At 56.5% G+C, this 24,015-nt stretch overlaps 2 protein-coding genes across 6 annotated transcripts in view; one reads left to right on the forward strand and one right to left on the reverse strand.

Annotated features, from left to right (window-relative positions):
• Positions 1–1,154: 1,154 nt before the first annotated feature.
• On the reverse strand, positions 1,155–6,690 carry ZNF574 (zinc finger protein 574). 2 transcript variants are annotated; one of them, XM_029213576.1, is made up of 2 exons: positions 6,639–6,690; positions 1,155–4,118 (listed from the first exon to the last, which is right to left on the reverse strand). In XM_029213576.1, the coding sequence occupies exon 2, from the start codon at positions 4,096–4,098 to the stop codon at positions 1,411–1,413; it is 2,688 nt and encodes an 895-aa protein (XP_029069409.1). In that variant the 5' UTR covers positions 4,099–4,118; positions 6,639–6,690; the 3' UTR covers positions 1,155–1,410. The 2 variants fall into 2 exon arrangements, with proteins under 2 accessions (XP_029069409.1, XP_029069408.1); XM_029213575.1 differs by lacking the exon at positions 6,639–6,690 and adding an exon at positions 6,479–6,630.
• Positions 6,691–12,974: 6,284 nt separating this feature from the next.
• Positions 12,975–24,015, forward strand: part of GRIK5 (glutamate ionotropic receptor kainate type subunit 5) — a 51,659-nt gene continuing 40,618 nt past the window's right edge. For 2 of the 4 annotated variants that reach the window (XM_029211173.1, XM_029211164.1), the window contains exons 1-6: positions 12,975–13,234; positions 16,746–16,873; positions 17,177–17,341; positions 19,672–19,769; positions 19,867–20,032; positions 22,729–22,907. In XM_029211173.1, the coding sequence (XP_029067006.1) occupies positions 16,795–16,873; positions 17,177–17,341; positions 19,672–19,769; positions 19,867–20,032; positions 22,729–22,907 (687 nt within the window). In that variant the 5' untranslated portion in view covers positions 12,975–13,234; positions 16,746–16,794. Of the gene's footprint in view, positions 13,235–16,745; positions 16,874–17,176; positions 17,342–19,671; positions 19,770–19,866; positions 20,033–20,486; positions 21,280–21,688; positions 22,178–22,728; positions 22,908–24,015 lie in introns of those variants that run through there. The other 2 variants (XM_029211184.1, XM_029211193.1) reach the window with 2 other exon arrangements.

The following is a 24,015-nucleotide window of genomic DNA, read 5'->3' on the forward strand; positions in this document are numbered from 1 at the left end:
TAAAAATGAAGAGAAGCATAAACTCCAGTGCCCACAGAGGGCTACAGGATTGCTGAAGGGAGTCGAGAGTAATGGAGAGGCTGAGTGGGCAGCTCTCAGGCCTCCCTTTCCCCTCGTTTCAATGCAAACAGCTTCCCTTTACCTCTCATTTACTAGGGTTCCGATAAGAATTCTAACAAAAAGACTACAGTAACCTTGGGGGGGCGGTTATTTTTCTTGGAGTGTGGTTCTTAAAAGACTAGCATAGGAGCCGAGCATTTCCACCAGTCACACATTCACCATCTCCTCTCTCCACTGCCCTCCCCCAAGTATGGAGAAGGCAGAAGAGTGTAGAGGAATGCGTACAGGTGATTAAACCAAATCAAACTACACTGAAATTCAAGCTCTGCCCTATCTGGTTTGAATGACCTTGGGCAAGTCACTTCACCTCTTTTGACTTCAGATTCCTTTCCTACAAAACGTTCTCTTCACGGGATCAGTGTGAAGATCATTCCCAGAAATGTAGGAAAATACTTGAGACAAATTGGGCATTCAAACATCAGTCAGCTACCCCAACCACCCCTCTCCCCACAACCAACATCCGTGGGCTGAGCCAGAGGCCAACTCCAGGTGGGTGTCAGAGCACCTCCCCTTGTGAGGCTTCCTACCCCCAGAGGCTGTTACTCAGAATCTTCTCCAATCCCACAGCTGGATCTTGTCCCAGAAGCCACCTCCTCTACTGCCCCGGAGATCGTGCCCTTCCGAGACCTGCATTCGCCTTCAGGGATGCATAGTGAGAAAATCAGATGGCCTTGGAGGAGACGGCTCACGTCAGGCCAGAGAGAAGGGGACAGGGGTGGTGAGAACCTAAAGATTTTCCTAAATGTTCCTGCCACCAGCAGAAACAGCTTCAGGCTTTTCTATGGGGCTGTGGGGACCTCTAGTGGCAAGAGAACCATGCTGGCCCCATCTACTACCACAGCGAAGTCCCTGCTCCCTGAAAGCCATGGCCATGGACTCTAGGTCCTCCTTAGTTTCCGTTTACTGAGCTCCACTACTTGCCAGGCCCTGTTCTAGGCACTGGGAATGCAGCCATGAAAAGTCAGACCCAAGAACCTGGGGCTCACAGCTCCCAAATTCCACCACCCCACATGGCCAGGCCAGACAAAAGCACATAAATGTCCAACTCAGTCTTTATTGACCATTTCACCTTGGGGCCAACAGGTGTGTGTGTGGGCGGGGGCACCTTTATGCACGTCAAGGACCCTAGAGCACCCCCCTCAGAAGAAAGAATAAATCCAGTTACAGAACTTACATGGCAGTTGAGAGGGGTGGAAAAGGGGCACAGTATGTACAGAGACTTAAGGGGATGGTAGAGAAAGTTCTTCAGCAAGAGGGCATGGTGGTGCTGAAGAGGGACATGAGGCAGGGTCAGCCACTGATCTGGACCCCCTCAGCCTCAGCCAGAGGGTAGATCTCAATGGCCTCCACCAGGGGCAGGGCTTCCACTGCAGTCTCCATCACAGCCAGGCCGACCGCAGCCTCTGCCTCTGCCAGCTGCTGCCGCACAGCTGCCTGATGCTGCTGCTGGTGGGTCTTGCGGTGCTTCCATAGGTTGGAGAAGGAGCGGTAGCTCTTGCCACAATCGGGGCAGGAGTAGGGCCGCTCACCCGTGTGAATGCGGCGATGTTCTGCCAGGCGCATGGAGATGGCAAAGGCTTTACCACACACTTCACAGGCGAACGGCCGCTCACCTGTGTGCAGGCGGCGGTGGTCCTTCAGGTGGGTACTCTGACGGAAGGCCTTGCCACAGTCTGGACACGGGTATGGCCGCTCGCCTGTGTGGATGCGCCGGTGTACCTGCAGTGACGTTTCCGTGCTGAACAGCTTCTTGCACTCGCTGCACTCCAGGCCACGGCGTCGGGCAGGGGCCGCAGGGGCTGCAGGTGCCATGCCTCCAAGGGTAGTTGGGGAGGCCACTGGTGTGCGAGCAGCCCGTGGGGCCCGAGGGGCTGGAGGCTCCTTAGCCAGGACCTCCCCAGGCCCAGCAGCTGCGTGGGCTGCCTCGTGGGCCTGCAGCCGAGCAGCTGAGCCCACTTTCTTGCCACAGGTGCCACACTCGAAGCGCCGCGGGGCCTGGGCAGCGGCAGCTGCACAGCGGTGCTCGTGCAGCCGCAGCGAGGAAGGGAAGGCAGCACCACAGGACGAGCAGCGGTGGGGCTGGCGCCCGGCATGGGCCACAAGCTGGTGAACCTCCAGCAGCCGTCGCAGCAAGAAGGAGCGGGGGCACTCGCGACACTTGTAGGGGTACTCGCCCGTGTGGTGGTAGCGGTGCATGAGCAGGCGGTAGGGGCGGTGAAAACGCACTCCGCACTCCTGGCAGCGATAGGGGAAGTGCTGGGCATGCACCAGGCGGTGCTGCCTCAGGGTGGAGCTCTGTGTGAAAGCCTTGCCGCAGTCCCCACACCGGTAGGGCCGCTCCCCTGTGTGTGTGAGCCGGTGGCGGGCCAGGTTGGCGGGTGAGTTGAAGGGCTTGGAGCAGTCTGGGCAGGGGAAGGGCCGTTCACCTGTGTGTGTGCGCAGGTGGTTACGCACGTGAGACTTCTTCTTGAACATCTTCCCGCAGATGCTACACTTATGGCGCCGTTCCAGCCGGTGCACAAAACGCTGGTGCCGTGTCAGTTGCAACGCCTTGCCGAATTCACGGCTGCACAGGAGGCAGCGGTAGGTGCCTGGGGCAGCAGGCCCTGCTGGGCTCTCCTCAGCAGCGGGGGGCTCCGGGGCCTCTGGCTCTCCAGTCTCTGCTGGGGCTGGCTCAGGGACGCCAATGACAGGCTCCTCCGGTGGGACTGGTGTTGTGGGCAGAGGGACACCCCCAACCCCATGGGTACGCCGGTGATAAAGGAACTTGGTGAGGTTGACAAAGGTCTTTCCACATGGACACGAATGCAGAGGATTTGGGGTGTGGGCTCGCCGGTGGGCCAGGAGGAGGGCCTCTGTACCAAAGGCCAGGCCACAGTCCACACACAGGAAATGAGACTCGCTGCTGTGGTCTCCGAGGTGCTGGTCCAGACTGGAAGGGCTGGGGAAGACACGACTGCACAGGGGGCACTTAAAGACACCCTCCCGGTGACTCCGCAGGTGCTGCTGCAGCTGGTGAGGTGAGAGAAAGAGCTGGTCACAGGCTGAGCAGAAGAGCTCCTGGGTGGCTGCCCCGCCTGGCTCTCCACTGTTGTTCCTCCGTGCCCTGCGCCCCCGGCGATCGCGTCCAATGGCTTCACCGTTGCGCAGCTCATAACTGTGGTCAGAGGATGGCAGGGGGTCAGGCTGAGACACAGGCACCTCTGCAGGTGATGGGGTCAGAGTCTCCTGCTGCAAGGCAGGCTCCTCAGACTCTGGGGCGGGAGCCGGGAAGTGGGTGGCCTGATGCTCCAGGAAGTCGCCTGGCAGCTGGAAGAGCTGTGAGCACTCAGAACACTTGTAGAGGAGCAGCTCCACCTCAGTCACCACTTCGGTGGTGGCAGCAGCAGAGGGGACAGCTGCCCCTTCCCCACCCTCTTCCGCCTTGCGGTATGAGTGCTCCACAGCCACGCGGGCCTGGCCCACGGGGGACCCCAGGACAACTGGGGACCCCAGGACAACTGGAGCCGGAGGCTTGGTGGGAGTGGCCCTGAGGTGCGTCTGCCGGTGGTTCAGCCAGAGCTCCTGGCTGGCGAAGAGAGCCTTGCAATCCACACACTCATAGTGGATGGTACTGGCGCTCAGGGGGGGCGCCTTGGGTGGTGGCTCAGCTGGCGCTGCCTCCTGGGGCGCCACCATCTTCAGGTGCAGCTCCTGGTGTTCCAGAAGCTGGCTGGGCGACATCAGCAGCTGCCCACACTCCAGGCACTGGTACTGGCTCTCCTGCACTAGGGTCTGATAGAGGCCCGTGCCAGAAGCTGCCTCTGTGGCCACAGTGACTCCAGGGTCGGCCACACCCACCAGCTCAAAGTGCTGCTGGGGCACGTGGGAGTTCTGATGCATGAGCACCTCCTCCAGGGATCCATACAGCTGGTTGCACTCAGAGCAGACATAGCGGTGCTCAATGTATAGGACTGTTTCCTCTGACTCCTCAGTCATGACGGCGGCAAGACCCTGGGCTGGGAGAAGTGGGGACAAATTGTATCTAAGCCACTGCTTCCTCAGTCCTTCCCAGGGAAAATTCTTTCCCTTTATCATTTCCCTACCAAAATCCTAGATCAATTTCCCCACCTAACTTCTTGCTTCCATATTTCCACTCCCTAACAATCCTTCCTCTCCTGAACACACAAGAGCACCAAGCACAAAACCTTCCCCGCAGTCCGTTCCCAGTGAATCTGCCCAAATCTCACCTCTGCATCAACTAGCATTAAACTCCACCTACCAGATCCTTGCAACTGTCCAATCTCTCATTCTCATGCCTCACAGCTGGCCCAAAGCCCCAACCCATCACACAGGACCCTCTCCAGTCAGATTTCCTTCCACTGACTCTTCTTACCAACATACTACCCCATCCCTACCCCCAACTGCCGGGGAGAGTCCTCACACAGGCCCAAACCACCCACTGTTCAGAGCTTCACTCCTCCTCTGCTCCCACCCCCAGGTTCTCTATCTCTTTTTACACCCTGACCACTCAAACTGCCCCAGGGCCCTGCCACTTTCGGCACCCTCTCATGGTGCAACCCTCCTCCTTTGTACACAGCTTGTCACCCGCTAACTTTCTCCCTTTGGTGCCCAGGTCCTCACATCAATAAACTTTTCTCACATTGGCCTAACCCATCTCCACACGCAGACCTTTTCCAAACCTTAACCACTTCCCCGTGATCCCCAGATCCCCTTCTTCAAATTATTTAACTCCCTCTACAAATCAAGGCCCTCTCCCACAACCCTAAGGGCCTATCCAGGACACCCAAACCCATCTTCACAAAAGCCTAATCCTTTCTTCACATTCAGACCCTTCCCACCACCCTAACTCATGTTTCCAGTGCACCCAGACACCCTTCACATTAATCACCTACCTCTTCTGTGCACTGAGACATCATCTACAATTCTCTCTGGGGTACCCAGACCCCCTCTTCATACTGATTTAAACCCTCCTTCTTTATAGACAACCACACTAGACCATTCAGCGATTCCCAGAACCTCTCTTCACATATTCTTCTTTGCAAAAAAGACCCCTCCCACCCTAACCCATTCTTGGGACAGACTCCCCCCACCTCACATTATTAGCCTAACCTTTTCTTCTTTGCAAAAAGACCCCTTTCCTCCCCACCCCAACCCATTCTAGGGATGCCCAGATACCATTCTTCGTATCAACCTAAACCCCTCTTATTTGCAAAAAGACCCAACCCCACCCTAACCCATTCCAGGGATGCTCAGACCCCCTCTTCATATCAAAATTCCTCTTTTCCACAAAAAGATCCCACACATACCCTATTACAATCCAAGGATATACAGACTATACTTCATAATGGCTTAAACTCCTTTCCCACATACCCCTCCCACTGTCCAAATCTCATTAAGAATACCGTGAAACCCCCTCTTAGGCAAAACCCCTCCAACCACCACCCTAACCCTGATAGATAGCCAGACCCCTCTTCCTCACACCCAGGGCCCTCTGACCATCCTACTACCCTGTGGCTACCCAGACCGCCCCAGCTTAACACACAGATCTCTCTCACCACCCTAACCCCCTCCAGGGATCCCCAATTCCTACTCTTCACCTTGACCTAATTCCTAGTACTTTTCAGAAAGACCATTTCTCTTCAAGTTATTCTAGGGATACCCAGACGCCAGTTTCACATAACATAACATAAAACATAACCCTTCTTTGCACAGAGATCCCTCTCAACCCATTCCAAGGGTACCCAACGCGCCCCCCCCCACAGTGGTTTAACTCTTCACATTAATGTAACCCCATTCTTCACACCGGGACCTCTTCCTCAGCTCTAAATCTCCCCTCTAGGCACATCCATTTCCTGATATCTTTTCACACCAAGACCCCTCTCATTGGCCTAACTCTCCAGGAATAACTAGAGTTTCTCTTTACGGTAACTTAACCACCTCTGTTCTCACGGCCTAAACCCCTCCCTGGGCACCCTACTGCCCTCTAACCGTCCACCCTCCTTCGGTCCTGGACTGTCCCAGCGCCCAGCCCTTTGCCGCGTACTCCCAGGAGCCTTGGAGACCCTCCCGAGGGCAGCTCTAACGCCTCCCTTACCACCCAGGTCCCTGCCAGCCCCCAGCCCAAGCCCCGTCCCTCCTCGCCCTTCCCAGGACTCTGGCCCCTTTCCCACCCGCCACCCCGGCCCGGCCCCCGCCCAGCTTCCCGCGCGCCCCGCGGGCCGTTGGTACCGCTCCGCCCTCATCTCCCGGCGCGCGCCCCCCTCCGGCCCTCAGTGCGCAGGCGAGGTGACGAGTGGAGACAGCGGGGGGAGGGTGGGGAGCCCGGCCGGCCCTTCACACGCCCGCCCGCACTTACCCGCCTCAGCCGTCTCGCACCCCCCGGGCCCGGGCCCGGGCAGCAGCTCCCCTCGCGCGGCCACCCTAGCGCTACGCCCTCTCTAGCTCCCGCCGTCTCCTCTCGCCTGCTCCGCAGCCTCGCTCTCGCCCCCAATCACCCTCAGGAACGCCCCTCCCACCTTCCTCGTCGGCCGCCGCGCCGATGGCGAATGAGCCCAATCATCGCCCGTCTGGCCCCTGCCGTTCTGCCAATCGACGCTCACGTCTCCGAGCCCTGGGCCAATAATATGTGACGTTTGGATCCCCCGCAGCGCCCAACCAATCCTCCAGCGACGTTCTCTCACCGGCCGGCCCCCGGGTTGATAGTGCCCGCCCCCTTACGCCCCCTGAAGGATGTTCCTCCTCCACTTCCTCAGCGATTCCGTTTGAAGGCTCTAGAGGGGAGAACAGCGCGGTGACGTCAGACGGCGGACCGCTGCTTCGGGCGCCATGTTGGGGTTGCCGGTCGGGAGGTGCCTCGGGGCCGAGGGGTAAAGTGGGGGAAATTAAGGCACCCGACACTCGGAGGGCGGAGGCGGGGGACTCGAGGCGCAGGAATCCCAGAGGAAAGAAAGTGGAGAGTGAAGCACCGTCAGCGCGAAGGGGAGACGGGAAACTATAGTACCAATTGCAGGGAGAGAAAAAGGGGAAATCAAGGCTCCAGACTCACTTCATTAGAAAGAAGGGAATAGGGACTTCCCTGGTGGCGCAGTGGTTAAGAATCTGCCGGCCAATGCAGGGGACACAGGTACGAGGCCTGGACGGGGAACGTCCCGCATTGCCGCCGAGCAACTAAACCCATGCGCCACAACTACCGAGCCTGCGCTCTAGAGCCCGTGAGCCACCACTGCTGAAGCCCGTGAGCCACAACTACTGAAGCCCGGGCGCCTAGAGCCTGTGCTCTACAACAAGGGAAGCCACTGCAATGAGAAGCCCGGGCACCGCAACGGAGAGTAGCCCCCGCTCGCTGCAACTAGAGAAAGCCCGGGAGCGGCAACAACAACAAAAAAACCAACATAGCCAAAAATAAGTTAATTAATTTTTTAAAAAAGAGGAATAAAGGCAGCAAGAAGGAAGGGAAGAAAAACCGAGGGACTCTTGAGGGAGGGGGAGAAGAAATGTCGGAGGAAAAACAAGGAGAGAAGGAATCTGAGGGAACAATGAAAACCTGAAGCATAAGGGAGGAAATGGGAAATGGAGGAGAAAACATAAAATCGGGGATGGGCAGTTTCATTTGTTTTGTTTTCTCTTCGTGATTATTTAATAACCGGCTACGATATGCCAGGTCAAGGTTAATCTTTGTAGGGATAGAGAAGGAACAAGAAAAGTCTGTGCCCTCGTGGAGTTTACATTTTAGTGAGGGTAGAAAATACCAGGTACAAAAATAAATGTAGACAGCCAGTGACAGTGTTGTAAAGAAAATACAGCAGGTAGGCAGAGGGTGTGGAATGAACTTGGGTGGGCCTCTCTCTGAGGTCACTGAGGAATGACAGGAAGGAGCTAGCCAGTAAACTCCTGATGGAAAGTATCCAGATGGATCATCATTTTTGCCCAAGCTCCCCTCAACCCAGGCCCTGGTCCAAGAGAATCTCAAAGGAAACCAAGTCCAGGACAGTGTCTCTTTATTATCAAGGCTTTCAGAGCCAGGACAGACAGGACAGAGGAAGTTGCAATGGGGACCTCGAGGGCCCCTTCTCTCCCTGCCATGGTACCCACAGGCTTCCTTTAGCCAAGGGCAGAGGTCTGAATCCCTGCCTATTGGGAAACCTAGTCCCTGCCCCACCTCCCTTACCCAAGTGTCACTAAGGTCTCAGGCCAATCCCGACCCCAGGGCTGAGCCAGTGGGTGTGACAGTGCCCAGTCCTCAGACAGCTCAGGCAGTTTCATTTGAAGAAACAGGGAATGTAGGGGGTAGATGACCTGAAGGACAACCAGGGTGAGAACCTGAAGAAAGTGACCCTGTAATGTCTGGATTATATTCTCCTTTCTTCTAGGGTGCCCCCCTTCCAGGCTGATGCCCCCAAAGCTCAGGGAAGCTGGAGTACCTATATGTTCAGGGAGCTCTGGCCATTCCTACTCAATGTCCCCTTCTGGCCCTTAGAGCCTTGGGAGCAAGTTGCCCCAGCACTGTTATGTTTCCAGTGCTACTTCCCAAGGACAGGAGCTGCAAGAGATTCACTTGTTCTAACCGCCCCCCCCCCATTTCTCGGATGAGTAAACTGAGTCTAGAGGAATTGGTCATTTACTTTCCTAAGGCCAAAAAGCTCCGAGGGGACCCCAAACACTGAGTCAGACCTAGGTCTGACTCTTCAGCCACTCTTGCTATGTCCTTCGATTGGATTCTAACTGGGTATCCTAACTTTCTACTAGATTAAACTCTAACTCCAGACCCATGTAATTAAACCAGGCTGCCTGGATTGGAATCCTGGCCCTGCCACTTCTTAGCGGTTGTCTTGGGCAAGTCAGCTCCTCTGTGCCTCAGTTTCCTCACTTGCAGGATAATAGCCCCTGTCTTGTGTGGTTGTGAGGCACAGAGTAAAAGCTATGTAAGAGTTAAGTGCTGGAGGGGGTGCAGAGAAAAGGGAACCCTCCTACACTGTTGGTGGGAATGTAAATTGGTGTAGCCACTATGGAAAACAGTATGGAGGTTCCTCAAAAAACTAAAACTAGAGTTGCTTTATGATCCAGCAATCCCACTCCTGGGCATATATCCAGACAAAACTATAATTTGGAAATATACACGCACCCCTATGTTCATAGCAACACTATGTACAGTAACCAAGACATGGAAACAACCTAAATGTCCATCAATAGATGAATGAATAAAGAAGATGTGGTACATATGTACAATGGAATAGTACTCAGCCATAAAGAAGAATGAAATAATGCCATGTGCAGCAACACGGATGGACCTTGAGATTATCGTACTACGTCAAGTAAGTCAGAAAGAGAAAGCCAAATACCATATGATATCACTTATATGTGGAATCTAAAATATGACACAAATGAAGATACCTACGAAACAAACAGACTCACTGGTATAGACAACAGACTTGTGGTTGCCAAGGAGGTGAGGTGGGGGAGGGAAGGATTGAGAGTTTGGGATTAGCAGATGAAAACTATTATATGTATGATGGATTAAACAACAAAGTGCAAAACAACAACGAAGTGCTACCATATAGCACAGGGAACTATACTCAACATCCTGTGATAAACCATAATGAAAAAGAATATATATGTATAACCGAATCACTTTGCTGTACAACAGAAATTAACACGTAAATCAACTATACTTCAGTAAGATTTTTTTAATTAAAAAAAATTTTTTTTAATCTATGTAAGAGTTTTTTTTTTTTTTTTTTTTTTTTTTGGTGGCCTCTCCCGTTGCAGAGCACAGGCTCCGGACACACGGGCCCAGCTCACGGGCCCAGCCGCTCCGCGGCATGTGGGATCTTTCCGGATCGGGGCACGAACCCATGTCCCCTGCCTCAGCAGGCGGACTCTCAACCACTGCGCCACCAGGGAAGCCCAAGAGTTATTTTTTTTAGGATCTCAAGGAGCCTAGTAATAATAGCTAATGTGTCTTGAGTGTGTTATGACTTGCTATTATGCTCAGTGCTTTCCATGCATCATCCAGTTTAATCCTCTCAATAACCCTGGGAGGGAGGAACTATTGCTCTCACTTTGCAAAGAAACTGAGGCTCAGAGAAATTAAATAACTTGTCCATCATTAGGAAGAGACAGAGCCAGGATTGTAACCCAGGAGTTGACTCCAAGGTCTATACTCTTGGCTCCCAGGCTCTACTGCCTGACAGGTGGGACGTCCAGAGTGGCATGCTAAATGGATGAATGCAAGAAGTAAAGGAAAGAAGTTGGTGGTAACCAGTGAGCTCTAAAGCTAGTAATCTGGATTTGCCCTCAGGATGAAATCACCAGGGGCAGGAACCAGATAATCTGGAAGCTAGACTCAGCCTTTGACAGACTCCATGCCCTGGGGCAGAGTCTCACTCCTGTCCACTTGAAAATGGAAGGGTCAGGCTTGATTTATCAGGCCCCTTTCTGCTGCGACCTTCTGCTTGTATTTCCCAATTTATCTGGATTGACTAGGTCCCTTCACTTCAGATGATACACGAGTAAGCTGAGGCCTGCGTCAGTTTTTTTGGAGATGGTGGCACAGGACTAGGACTTCTGGGACAGGTTCAATCTAAGATAGGCATTCTATGCTGGGGTCCCTGCATAAGCAAAGGCCTAGAGGCCAGGGCGAGTCTGCGCTTTCAGAGCGAGCTGGAGCTGAGGGTGGGTGTTGGGGGCCCCTTAAGTAGGGCGAGGAGGTATATGTAAAGTCGGTGGGCCTTCAGGGTCAGATGTATATGTCAGAAGCATGTGGGGGATGCAGGGGGCCTCCCATGCCAGGCCGATGTGAGAGTTGCCACGTGCAGAGTGTATGCGCGCGAGGCATGCGGTCACGTGTGCTGGGGGCTGCACGTGAGTGTCTCAGTGTCTCCTCCCCATCACGAGCATTGGGGGTGGTGGTGAGTCATGGACTCAGCCTTCAGCGCCAACTGTCATGTTCCTTCCCCCAAAATTTCACCCCCCACCCAGCCATGCACCACCCACCCCCACTCCAAGATCTGTATCTCTGCTTCTCTCCTCCATCCCCCTGCCCTGCTCAGCTCTCTCCAAGAGGGGGGGAGTCTTCCACTTCTGCGGGCTCTGCCCTCCAGCTCCCTGCCCTTTCCCACTGACTATGCTTGGGTGAATCTTCTCCCCACCCACTCAGGTCCCCAGGATTTCTTTCTGCATGATGGAGAATTCTCATACTCACCACCCATCCCTTCACCTCCATGGGGGCTATTTCTATTTCTGGGGGCTTCTCCCTTTTCTCCATGGGCCGGCTGCTCCTGCCTCAGTGGGTCTTTTGTGTCCACATTCTGCCTTTGTGGGTTTTCTGGTGTCTGTGGGCCTCCCTCCATTTCCGTGACCCTCTCCCACTTTTCTTGGCCCTCCTCCTTGTCTCTGTAATATGCATCCTTGTTCCAATGTCTGTGGTCCTCTCCTCCTGTCCATGGTCTTCTCCTGTCACCATGGACCACTCCCCATGCCTGAGGAGTGCTTTCTGTTCCTGTGGGCCTCTCTCCATCTTCCTGGGGGCTCTCTGAGTCCATGAGCTGCCCCCTGTCCCCATCTTCATGGGGGGCTCTCTGAGTCCACGAGCTGCCCTTGTCTCCGAGGTCCTTAGCTTGTCTCTGTGGTCTGCTCCCTGGTCTAGGTGACCCTTTCTTTGCTCTGGGCTTTTCCCTGTCCTTGTCCTTGTGGGGTTTGCGGACCTTGGTCCACCTCTGTGGCTCTTGATGGCTGTCTTGCTGTTTCTCTGCATTCTTCTTCATCTCTGTAGCCCTGTCCCCCAGCTCCATGGCCTTCTCCCCAGGTCTCCCTGCCTCTCAGCTGTGTCTCTGTAGACTCCTGTGCCCAAGGGCTGCCTGGGCAGGGCGGTGGCATGGTGTGGTGGAGGAGGTGGCGCGGGTGGGCCCTCTGTCCAATGCAGCGCCTTCCCCTCATCAGCATTCTCCTCTCCGGGGGCCCCCCAGCTCGGACCAATACGGGCTCCCCCTCCCCTGACTCCCATCGCTCTGTCTCTCTCTCTCTCTCTCTCTCTGACTGCCTGCCTCCCTCCTGCCCACCCTCCTCCCCATCTCCCTCCCTCCCTCTCTCCTTCCCTCCCTCCCTCATCTCTCTCCCCCCCCCCCCCCCCCCCTGCGCCCCAGGACCCCGCGCGGGCGGCAGGCGGGCAGGCAGGCGGCGGCGGCCTCGGAGGGGAGAAGGAGAAGTGGTGGTGGTGGCCGCGGCTGCGGTGGCAACCAGCAGCAGGAAGGCAGGCCCAGCTGGGGGCCCAGAGCCGGTGGCTGCTTCTCACAGGGAACCAGGGGTCCATGGCCAGGCCCTCCTGCTGAGGCCCTGCGCTGGGTGCCCCCGGGACACCCCCCCTCCTCCTTCTCCCTCTTCCACCTGCTTCTCTCCATCCTCCCCTCCCTCCTCCTCTCCCTCCTCCCTATCTCTCCACCTCTCCGGCCCTCTCATCACTCTTTGGGTCTCCCAGCACCCCGTCCTCCCCAGATCCTCCACTCCTCTGCCTCTCCCCGCCCCCAGCATGCTTTCCCGTGGGGGCTGAGGGCTTGAGGTCCACAGGCCCTAGCCTCTTCCAGGGCAGGGCCAGCGCTCCAGGGGGGAGGGGGGAAGGGGTGGCCCCCTCCCCCCAACCAAGCCCTCCCTCCCCCACTTCTCCCGATGGCCAGCTTCCTTGTCTCCACCCAGTCCTCGCCCCCCGTGGCCCCCCCAGGCCGGCCTGGCTAGGGGAGGGGGCGGGGGCCCTTGCCTGGGCCGGCTTCCCCCTCCCCCGGCTCTGCCTGTGCCCCCTCCCTTTCGTTTTCACCTTCCTCCCTCCTTCCCCTCCATTTGCTCCTTCCCCCTCTCCTCTCTCCCCTTCCCTCCTCCATTTTCTCCTTTCCCCTTCCTCCCCTCCCCGGCCCGCCCTCTCCTCTTCCACCTGTCCTTCCTCGCTGCGCCCCGGGAGCACCCCGATTTTGGGTTAGTTGGGGGTCACTGCCGGAGGTGGGGGAGGGGGCCCTGTGGACTGCCCTCTCCCCCCGCCCCAGCCACACCGCCCAGCGTCAGAGCATCTCCTCCTTGTCGTTCCTCGGGCCTCGAGGGAGCCCAGCCCTCCGTCCCACCAGGATCCGTGAGTGTCTGCAGGATGGGGGTTGGGCTGGGGCCGGGCCTGGGTCCTGGAAGGCTGGGCTCACTGCGGCCTGGTGGGGGGCCCCGCATTACCCTGCTCCCCGGAACGGCAGATACCCTCCCCCACCAAGGGCCTGCCCTGCGCCCTCCATCTCCCAGCCTTCCTTCCCCTTGGCCTTTCCTCACCCCTTCTTCTGGGTACAGAGCTCATCTTGCCTCCCAGCCCCCAGCTGCTGGGCTCCTGAGGGGCTGGCTGGCTCTTACTTGCGGTCTCACTCCCTCTCCGGGACTCCTGGCTGGTCTCCGCCCCTGCTTGCTCCAGCCTCGGCCCCGCGGTGACCGGCTCTGCTCTCTCACTCTGTTTCAGTCTCTCTTCTTTCCTCTGAGCCTCATCCTCTCTGCCTGCCATGCGTCCCATCCCAGCCGGTCTCTATCTCCTGGAAATGTCTTTCCATTTTGGAATCTCCATTTCATGTGTCTCTTGGGCCTCGCTCTGGCTCTGTCCAACTTGTTTCTCCTTACTGCTAGCCCAGCCCTTTCTCGGTGTGTCTCTGCTGATCTCTGTCTCCGTCTCCCTCTCCTCCCTCTGTCTCTCAAAACTCCCCTGTCTCTCCTCTCTCTCTTTTGGGAGGATCCCATGCCCGGTCTAGCCCTCTCTCCACTGCCCTCTGTCCCCTGTTTGCTTTGCCTGTGCCTCTGCTCCCCTGTCTGCCTCTCTAACTCTGCGCTCGGAGGCTGTCTTCCTCCTCTTACTTTTCTGCTTTCTTCCCCGGATCCACTCCTCGTCCTGTCTCCTCCATCCCTCACTCCTTTAGCAACTGCCCCCCTCCATGGTCCACTTTGTCTTTTCTGTGGTGATCTCCCCCCCACCCCCATTCTCTCTTCCCACTTCTCCATTCCCCTGCCAGGCCTTTGGTTCCCATTCCTTCCCTCCCTTTGGGGCTTGCAGGCTCTGGGAATGACCGCCCCTTCCAAGGTGCTCTGAGTGATGCACCTCTGTGTGGACCTGCCCCCCTTAGGTGGCTGCTTGTCCTGTCTCCTGCCTGTGCCCCTCCAGGTCACTCACTCTTCCTCCCTCAGTTTCCCTCCCTGACTCTCACTTCTCGTCTCTCCTTGTTTGGGAGTCTGTCTCTCTATCTTGTGTCTGTCCCACTTGCCCCTTCCTCTTCTCTAGATAAACTGTGTGGCTCACATACCTTTTCTCTCTGTCTCTTTCCGACTAGCCCTCCTTCTTTTCAGAGTTTTGCAATTTCTCTTCTCCCCACGGTTCCTGTACCTGTTAGTTGTTTTGCCTCACCTCATTTGCCCTCTCCCCTTTGTGATATCTCTCACTTGCCCACTGGTCTGTCTTCCTACCCTGGCAGCGCCCTTTCCGCTCACTCAGCTGCTGTGTTTCCATCTTTATCTGGCTTTGCCTAAGTACCTGGGCCTATGAGACTCGGGCCTGATTCCCTGCCCCTCCTCTCTCACGCTCTCTGTCTTGTCTCTGTCCCCTTTGGTGTCTCACTTGTAGGTGATGTGTGTGTGTCCTTCTCTCTCATTTAGCCCTAGTTACTTACTTTTGGTCTGTCTGTTTTTCTGTCTGTGCCTTCCTGTACCTCAGTGTCCATCTGCTGCCCCCAGCCCTGTCCCTGGACTGTGTCTTTCGGTTTCCACCCGTGTCTGCCACCTGTGGGTCCCTGCCCTTCTGGCTCCTGTCTCATTCTCGGTCTTTCTATCTATCCTCTAGTCTCTGCTCCCTGATTTGCCCCCAGAAGCCCTTGGTGTCTCAGGATGACCCCCTCACTCCAGCCTCTCTCCTAGCCCCGCCCTCCACATCCCTCCCCCTGTGAATTCTCCTTCCAGCTTCTCCCTGCTTCCCTTGCTCCTCCACCCTTGACAGGCCTTCACCTTAGATGCCGATTACAGTCCACAGGCCCCAGGCTGTCCAGCAGGCCCTCCCATCCCCAGCCTGTCTTTCCCAGAGGTCCCGAGAGAGAGAGGGATCTGCTCGAGGTCACCTGGGAGTCGGTGGCAGAGCAGGGACTGAGGGCGGGGTCTCTTGTGGCCCTGGCCTAGGTTTTCTGGCTTCAAGGGATGATCTGAATTTTGCATTGTGCCTCTGTCTCCATTAGCAAGTTTCATTCTACCATCTCACCACCTTGAGCCCTCCTTCTGTGGGCATGAGTGGGGTGCGGGGAGTCCCCCCAGGCTCACCTCACAGCATTCTAGGCCTCTCAGTAACCCCCTCCCATGGAAACCCAAGTGTCCCTTCCCTTCGGGGCATAGCCCTTGGCCAGGGGGCACCATGCATCTGGCCAAACTCATCCCTGCCCAGTGGTCACCCTGCGGAAGCCCAGGGCACCTGGAGCAGTTGTGGGGAGCAGAGACTCACTGTCTGCCCCTAGTCTTCAGCTCCCTGGTGCAGGGTGCGGGGGCACAGTTTGGCACCCGCTTCTGCAGGCAGTGCACCCCTTGCCTTACTCAGTCTTCCCATCCAGGTCTCTGGTGGCATCTCCAGTGGGTTTGTGTCCTCTCCATTCTGTCTTCCTGTTCTATTCTGTGTCCCTCCTGTGTCTTGACTTCCCTCTCTTCTGCCTGCCTGCTCTCTTCCTCTCCCTGCCCTGCCCTTTCTCTCTCCATCTCCGTGTCTCACTGTCTTCCTATCTCTTCCCTCTTTCTCTTTCCTAGTCCTGTCCTCATCTTCCTGTAACTCTCCTCCGTTTCTCTCCATTGCTATCCCCATTCTCTTGTCTTCATATCAGCTTTCTGTTCCCTTATATTTTGGCCTATTTTCCCTTTCTCCTTTCCTGAGTCTCTTGGTATCCCTCCCACCTCTGGCCTCTCTTCCTCTTTCTGTCTCTCTGCTTCCCCCCTTCCCTCTCTTTACCCTTCTTTTTTCCTTTTTTCTTTTTTAGTCCCTTAGGTGCCTTGGGTCTGACCATCTGACTCCATCTGTGTGCCTCCATGTGTCTTTCTCTTCCCAAGTTTCCTAACTCCTCGATACTCTCCCCTCCAGACCCCGGATGTCCAGGCCTCTCTCCCTGTGGGATTGTGGGAACCAGGGACATCAGGAAGGTGGCAAGTGAGGCCTGGGATGGGGTTGCCTAGCAACCACTGCATCCTCTCCAGCCGGTTTCTGTTGCCTAGTAACAGCTGCCTGCCCAGAGACAGGGGCGGAATTGGGTGGGGAGGTGGCACTTCCTGGTCTCCTCCTGGGGTGGAGATGGTTCCTGGAATTCGCTCTTACCTGAGATCCTTTTCATGCCTGCCTCCCATTTTGGTGGCTCTAGCAGTGTTTCTCCCACTCAGTGCCTGCGTGCTGTGGGCTTCTCCCTGCTAGCGCTCCTCTGATTCTCAGCTCCCCCTACAGTGATGCCTCCAGTCTTGTCAGCTCTAATGAGGGCAGGGCCCTTCAGAGCTCAGCAACAGTGTCCCAGGCTCTGTGGTCACCACCCCATCCAGCAGTCCCCAGAGGGGCTTAGAGGCCCCCATATCAGCAATCTCCCCGTGGGCTGGGGGTCTCCCTGCAGGTGGCGAGTGGGGGCCGCGGCAGCTGCGTCCCCATGAGGAAGGAGGAAGATGCCGGCTGAGCTGCTGCTGCTGCTGATTGTCGCCTTTGCCAGCCCCAGCTGCCAGGTGCTCTCATCACTGCGCATGGGTGAGGCCCTACAGCGCCCCCGCTGGCCCCTGCCTCCTCACAGACCCTCCCGGAGCCCTCCCTGGGGCTCTTTTCTGGGCCTGCCAGCCCCTCACGACCCAGGGATCTGGGCCTCGTCCCAGCAGCCCCCAGCTCCTTCCTCCCCCGGACCTAGGAGTCCAGATCCCGGCTCTCTCCAACCTCAGATCAGGGAGTCTGATCTGACCCCACCTCCAGCCTCCCTCAGAGCCAAGGAATCCAGGAGCCCAGCCCTTCCTCCCTCAGGACCCAGGAGTATGGTCCCCAACTCCTGTGTCCCCTCAGCTGCCATCCTGGACGACCAGACAGTGTGTGGCCGCGGTGAACGTCTGGCCCTGGCCCTGGCCCGGGAGCAGATCAACGGGATCATCGAGGTCCCAGCCAAGGCCCGCGTGGAAGTAGACATCTTTGAGCTGCAGCGGGACAGCCAGTACGAGACCACGGACACCAGTGAGCAGGGCCACAGGGGCCGTGGGGTGAGGCAGGGCAGGCTGGTGGCCCTCCGTCTGTTCCTCGGCCCTGGCCGCCTCAGCTTGCCATGTTCTCTTCTAGTTCCATCTGCCCCTTCCTTCCTGTCTGCACTGCCCTCTCCTTCCCAGAGATGGTGCTGCTGGGCCTGGGGCGGTGGGGAGAGCATCAGCCCCCGTGCTGCCCTGGAGGAGCTGAGGGCCTCGTTTGAAAGAGAAGCTTCACAGCTGGCTGGGGACACTTAGCCCCCAGAGCTAAGTAATGAGGGGCCCAGGCAGCGAGGCCAGGGTGCCTCAGGGGCAGGGACAGCGAAGGTGTTCTGGAGAAGACTAAACTGAAGCTGAGCTCTGAAAGATGAGCAGGATATAGAGGGAGAGGTGTTGCTCACGGTATGCCCCGTGGAACACAACCAGCCCTATAGTAGGGGTGCATGAGTCTGTTGAATACTCACAGACTGAGCAAATGTCCCTTGAATAGACGTGCTGGGGACATTAGACCTTCGGGAGATGCTGCCTTCAAAGGTGTTTTAGACAGGTTTCTTTCCTGCAGGCCTTTATCAGAGCCTTTGTTATGTTCATGTGTGTTTCAGATCACCGAGAGGGGGAACGGGGTCCAATGTTCCCTGGACTTTTTTGACTGGTGTAACACAGAACACAATGAGAGACCGGGTTGGAGGGTATGGAGGGAGATGGTATTCCAGGCATGTGCCTGTAGTCTGGAGCTGGGGCAGAGGGGAGGGCTGAGTATTTGGAGCCAAGCAACTCGATGTGGGGTTGCACCCATCCTGAACATCTGGACTCAGGACGTGTTTGGGGGGATCGTGAGAGACTTCTGGACTGGAGTGTGACTCGGCAGTGGGAGGTGAGGCTGGGCAGATTGACAGGCCAGCTCGAGGAGGTCTACAGGTCAGGTTGAAAGACGCTACCTTCACCTACAGGCAGTGGGGAGTCGTTGATGGGTTTGGAACAGGGAGCTGGTGAAAGTGGAGTCTGTAAGCTAGATTTGGGTAGCTGGCGAGGAGACTGGTGCGTGCCTGAGTTGACAGCCCTAAAGTAGGACAGGGGAGGAGGGGTCGAAGAGAAGCGGACAGATATGAGAAAATCTGGGGACAAAAAAGAGACGGGATTTGGTGACTAATTGGCCATTAGGAGGAAGATTGAAGGCAAGGACCATTTCCAGGTATTTGGTGTGTGTAAATGGTGGGACCCTCACCAACATGCAAGACACAGAAGAAATAAGTTTGGAGGAAGATGAGACGTTTAGTTACGGTGCTCTTAGTTGGATGGCAGAAACCCAACTCAGGCTGCCTTAAGGAAAAAAGAGAACTTATCAGCTCATGTCACTAAAAGGCCTAAAGATTAATTTCAGGCTTGGTTGAATCCAGGTACCCAAATGATATCCCAGGATTGTTTCAGGCAAGGCTTAATACAGGCACTCAAATGATGTTCCAGGAACGTCTGTGTCTTCATCTCTGGGTCCTACTTTCCTCTAAATTGGCTTCATTTTCAGGAAGGCCCTCCCCAGCTGGTGGCAAGATGGCCTCAACTGCTCAAAACTTTGCATCTCACCAGTTTAGCAAACCCAGTGATAATTTTAGCAGAGGACCTGGGGAAGGCTCTCAGTGGCCTAGTTTGAGCCTGTCCCCATCTCTGAACTGATCCCTGTGGCCAGCACAATGTGGTTCTTTGATCCTGGGTCAGGTACCAATCAATTCTGGGAACCATGTGATTCCCTCAGGAAAAGTTAGGGTTCTGCCATGGGGATGGGCACTGGACAGGTAAAAACCAAGGCTTCTGTCCACCTCCCAGTCTTGAGATGCACACATGTTTAAGGAGAAAGAAAATGGAAGAAAGAGGAGCGAGGAAATGCAGCAGAGGAATGGTGTTTGGGGTGTAGAGTGTAGAGGGGACCTTGGCTGTGGGTTCAGGGTAGAGGGGGTGTTGGATGCACCGTAGGTTGTGCGTGGTTCAAAAGCTTAAGAGAGACAAAGGCTGAGAAACCAGGCACTGGATTTGCAGCCAGAAGGAGGTCCTTGGTGTATCCTCTTCATTTCTTCCTTTGTCTCTCTCTTGGTCTGCTGGCCCTCTGTTGCCATGTCTCCCTGCCTCCCTCTGTCTCGTGCCCCCTCCTTTTGTCTCCTGCGGTGGGCTGGGTCAGGGACTGGGCTTCTGGGTCCCCAGGTGGTGGAGGAGGGTCAGGCACCTCCATGTGGAGTGTTGGGTTCTCTCCTGGGCCAAGGCAGTTCCCTGAGGGTGGGGACAGAGAGGAGGAAGAGGGTCCCTGAATCTGCGGTCTCTTCCCACCCCTCACAGTGTGTCAGATCCTGCCCAAGGGGGTCGTGTCTGTCCTGGGGCCCTCCTCCAGCCCTGCGTCGGCCTCCACCGTGAGCCATATCTGTGGGGAGAAGGAGGTGAGGTGGGAACGCGGGGTTGGCGGGGGGATGGTCCCTGGAGGTGAGGGCTGGGGAGGGGGGAGCAGGATGGAAGCAAAGGTCCTTCTCTGTTCAGATCCCCCACGTCAAGGTGGGTCCCGAGGAGATGCCCCGCCTTCAGTACCTTCGCTTCGCGTCTGTCAGCCTGTACCCCAGTAACGAGGACGTCAGCCTGGCGGTCTCCCGGATCCTCAAGTCCTTCAACTACCCCTCGGCCAGCCTCATCTGCGCCAAGGCCGAGTGTGAGGGAGGAGAACTGTTTTTTATTTTATTTTATTTTTTTGGACGCGCCGCCCGGCCTGTGGGATCTTAGTTCCCCGACCGGGGATTGAACCCAGGCCCTTGGCAGTGAGAGTGCAGAGTCCTAACCACCGGACTGCCAGGGAAGTCCCACGAGGGAGGAGAACTGGATGCCTTGTTTTCTATTCCCCCAAACTCCCCTTCCCAAGACATCTAGTCTCCCACAGTCATGAATGCCCCCTGATTTTAAGGCCCGGGGAATCCAGACACAGGCTCTCCTAGTCTCCACCATCCCTTCCCCTTTAGGAACCCGGACCTCTGGTTCCACAGGCCACCCCCTCCCCACCCACTCCTGACCCCGAATCCCCACCCACTCCTGACCCCAAAGAGACTCTTTAGTCCACAGATAGTGACTGAGCATGCGCTCGGAGCAGAGCCCCTGCTAGGTCCCAGTGATTCAGCAGTGAACAACGCTAGGCGTGGTCCCCGGCTTCCCGGAGCTCCGGGGCCACTGGGGGACGCCGTGGTCGAGCAGTTGTGATGCGGAGTGTTGCGAGCTCTCAGGAGTTAAGCGGGGGTGATCCAACCCTAGTCTAGGAGGTTCAGAGCCTGCCTCCCAGAGAAACGGACCTCTAAGATGGACCTGAAAGGTAGGGAGGAGGTGAGGTGGGAGAGAAGAGAGGGAGTATGTACAAAACAGAGGGCAGGGCAGGGCAGAGGCGAGGCCCTGGGAGGCTTAGAGATGCTCCCAGCATGGGAGCAATGAAGTAGGACCCGGGAACGGGGCATGATCACTGAGGGCCTTTTGTTTTTTCCCCGAAGACGATGGGGGCCATGGAAAGTACCCACACCGGGCAGGGACGAGTGTGTTGCAGGAAGAGCTCTTTGGGCTCTTTGGCTGCAACACAGAGAGTAGACTTGGAGACTCCATGACACGAGATGTGGCATGGAGAGCAGCTAGAGGCGGGGAGGGATGGTCCTGGTTAGGGCTCAGGTGGTGGCATGGGGACGGAGGGGCCAGAATGGATTTGAGGAGAGTTGTGAGGCAAGGGAGAGGGTGGGGTCATGGACGGTGACCAGGTCCTGCCCGAGGAGGAGGGGACAGTCAGTTCAGGGGCACATGCTGTGTTTGAGGTGTCTTTGAGACATTCAAGTGGAGACGTCTGGGAGGCTGACGGGCTTGTGGGTGCCGCTGGAGAGAGAGAGGACCGTGCTCAGTCACCTCCAGGAGGGATTCCTCTTTCAAAAGGTATTCACTGCACACCTGCCGTGGACCAGACATTTATTTTTATTTTTTACTTATTTATTTAATTTATTTATTTTTGGCTGTGTTGGGTGTTCGTTGCTGCGCGCAGGCTTTCTCTAGTTGCGGCCAACGGGGGTCACTCGTTGCAGTGTGCAGGCTTCTCACTGCAGTGGCTTCTCTTGTTGTGGAGCACGGGCTCTAGGCGCGCGGGCTTTAGTAGTTGTGGCTTGCAGGCTCTAGAGCGCAGGCTCAGTAGTTGTGGCGCACGGGCTTAGTTGCTCTGAGACATGTGAGATCTTCCTGGACCAGGGCTCGAACCCCTGTCCCCTGCATTGGCAGGTGGATTCTTAACCACTGATCCACCAGCGAAGTCCCCAGACATTGTTCTTGGTATTACGGATGTGGCAGTGCATGAGCCAGGCCGTTGTCAAACCTAATGAGAAGAGCCAGGCAGTGGACATAGAGAAGACGTGGTCTGGTCAGGAGTAGTGAGTCCTGTGGACAAATAGAGGAGGATGACGGGAATTGGGAGAGCTGGAGTAAGGGGGTGCAATTTGAAATAGAATGGTTGGCGTGGGCCTCACTGAGGAGGTGATATCTGAGTAAAGATCTGGAGTGTGGGGGTCTGGAGAGGAGCGTTCCAGGCAGAGGGAACAGCCAGCGCAGAGGCCATGGGACACGTGTGTGTGTGTGTGACAACAAGGAGGCCGGCGTAGCCGGAGCCAAGCGAGTGGGAGAGGAGGAGATGAGGTCAGGGACATAATGAAGCGAGTCGGCAGATGGAGTAGGGCCTTGCAGACTGTGAGGACTTTGGCCTTCACTCTGAACCAGCGAGAAGCCGTTGGAGGGTTTGGAACAGAGGAGGACACATCTGCGTTACAGCAGCAGTTCTGGCTGCTGTGTAGGGAACAGACTCTCCGGGGGCAGGCGTGGCCAATGTCACAGGCGGGAGATGGCAGTGGCTCAGGCCAGGGCCGTGACGGGGACGCGGTGCCATGGGGTGTGTTTTGAAAGTAGAGCCTCGGTGGATTGGCCGTGGGTGTGAGAGACAGACAGGGGCCAGGCTGCCATCAAAGGTTCTGGCCTGAGCGCCTGGCCGGCTGGAGTCTGTTCACCACTGTGGTGGTTTGGCGAGGAGAGCAGATTGCGGCTATGCACACGTGAAGTGTGCGACGTTTGTCATGCAGCCCGGTGGGGGCAGAAAGGTGGCAGGAGACAGCGATCTGGAGGTGGGGGGAGGTCTCGGTTGAGACTTCAATTTGAGAGGACCCGAGCATCAGGCGCCTGGGCCCAGCACCCCAAGAGAGCCAGCTGCACTCCAAACAGGAACCCCACATCCTGGGCGAGCCCTGGTCCTCTCCCCAGCTACCCCCGTGCCAGAGAGGAGGGGGCGGCCACCCCATCTCCAGGCACACGGAGGGGCTCTAACCCAGGGCCCCACCCCTCCCTCAGGCCTGCTGCGATTGGAGGAACTGGTGCGCGGCTTCCTCATCTCCAAGGAGACGCTGTCAGTGAGGATGCTGGATGACAGCCGGGACCCCACGCCGCTGCTCAAGGAGATCCGAGATGACAAAGTGTCCACCATCATCATCGACGCCAACGCATCCATTTCCCACCTCATTCTCCGTAAGGTGGGTCCCCACCTGATTTCCCCTCTCTGGTGGGTCCCCACCTGATTTCCCGACAGGGTCAGGAGCAGAAACATGGGGTGACAGAACAAGTCAACCAAGGCCCATGGGCCTCAGTTATCACGTGGTGGTCCGGAGCCCCGCTTCCTACGTGCAAACGCTAAATAGGAAGTTTTGTCTCTCAGCTCAGCTGCTTGCCGGCTGCACCCTTGGTTGGACCCTGGACAGTCGCCTTCCCTCTCTGTGCATACCTGCTACCTCAGTGGGGTGCCGTGAGGGTTAATGAGTGAAAGGTGGGGAAGCACTGGGACAGGCCCTGGCCCAGAATAAACACGGGCGTAGTGGGAGCGCCCTGTCATCTTTACTGAGTGCCTCTCCTACTCTGTGTTGAGGTGTTTGCGCGCCTTCTTTAATTTGGCTCTCAGGACTTCCCTGGTGATCCAGTGGTTAGGGCTCTGCGCTTCCACTGCAGGGGGCCCTGGTTCTCTCCCTGGTCAGAGAACTAGGAGCCCACAATTCGTTCAGTGTGGCCCCCAAAAAACAAAAAAAAACAAGGTAATTTGGCTCTCACCCCAACCTGCAGGGCAGGGCAGGTATGACACCATTTTTTGGATGAAGAAGCAGGGGTTCTGGGGGGGGCGGGGAACAGACTGTCTCAAGGGCACCACCCAGGAAGGGCCAGCACAGGACATTTCCCCATGGGCCCTCCGCATGCCATCTAATGGTGACCCACATTCATTAATCATTCATTGTTCCCTGCTCTTAATTTTTCCTCATAATCGAATGTGTATTATTTATTTTTCTCCAGTTTTTAAAAAATTAAAACCATATATCATTGCCGATCGTAGCTAACAGGAAGAAGTGTGGACAGAATCCACAGGGCTCTTGAGGCTTAGAGAAAAGATTTCGGGTTCTGGAGGCAGACCATGCAGGCCTGGGCCGGGGTCCCAGCCCCTCCTCTGCGAGCCAAGTGACCGGTGGTCACTTTCCTCTTGAGCCTGCATTTTTCTGTCCTGGAATGGGCTGTAACCCATGTGATAACAGCTCCTGCCACACAGGCAATGCAGTCTGGTGCCATTTCATGTTCTAATGATGGTAGCAGGACAGAACT

This window comes from Monodon monoceros, unplaced genomic scaffold (genome assembly GCF_005190385.1).
Source record: "Monodon monoceros isolate NGI ecotype Baffin Bay Population unplaced genomic scaffold, NGI_Narwhal_1 Super_Scaffold_10, whole genome shotgun sequence".
Taxonomy (NCBI): domain Eukaryota; kingdom Metazoa; phylum Chordata; class Mammalia; order Artiodactyla; family Monodontidae; genus Monodon; species Monodon monoceros.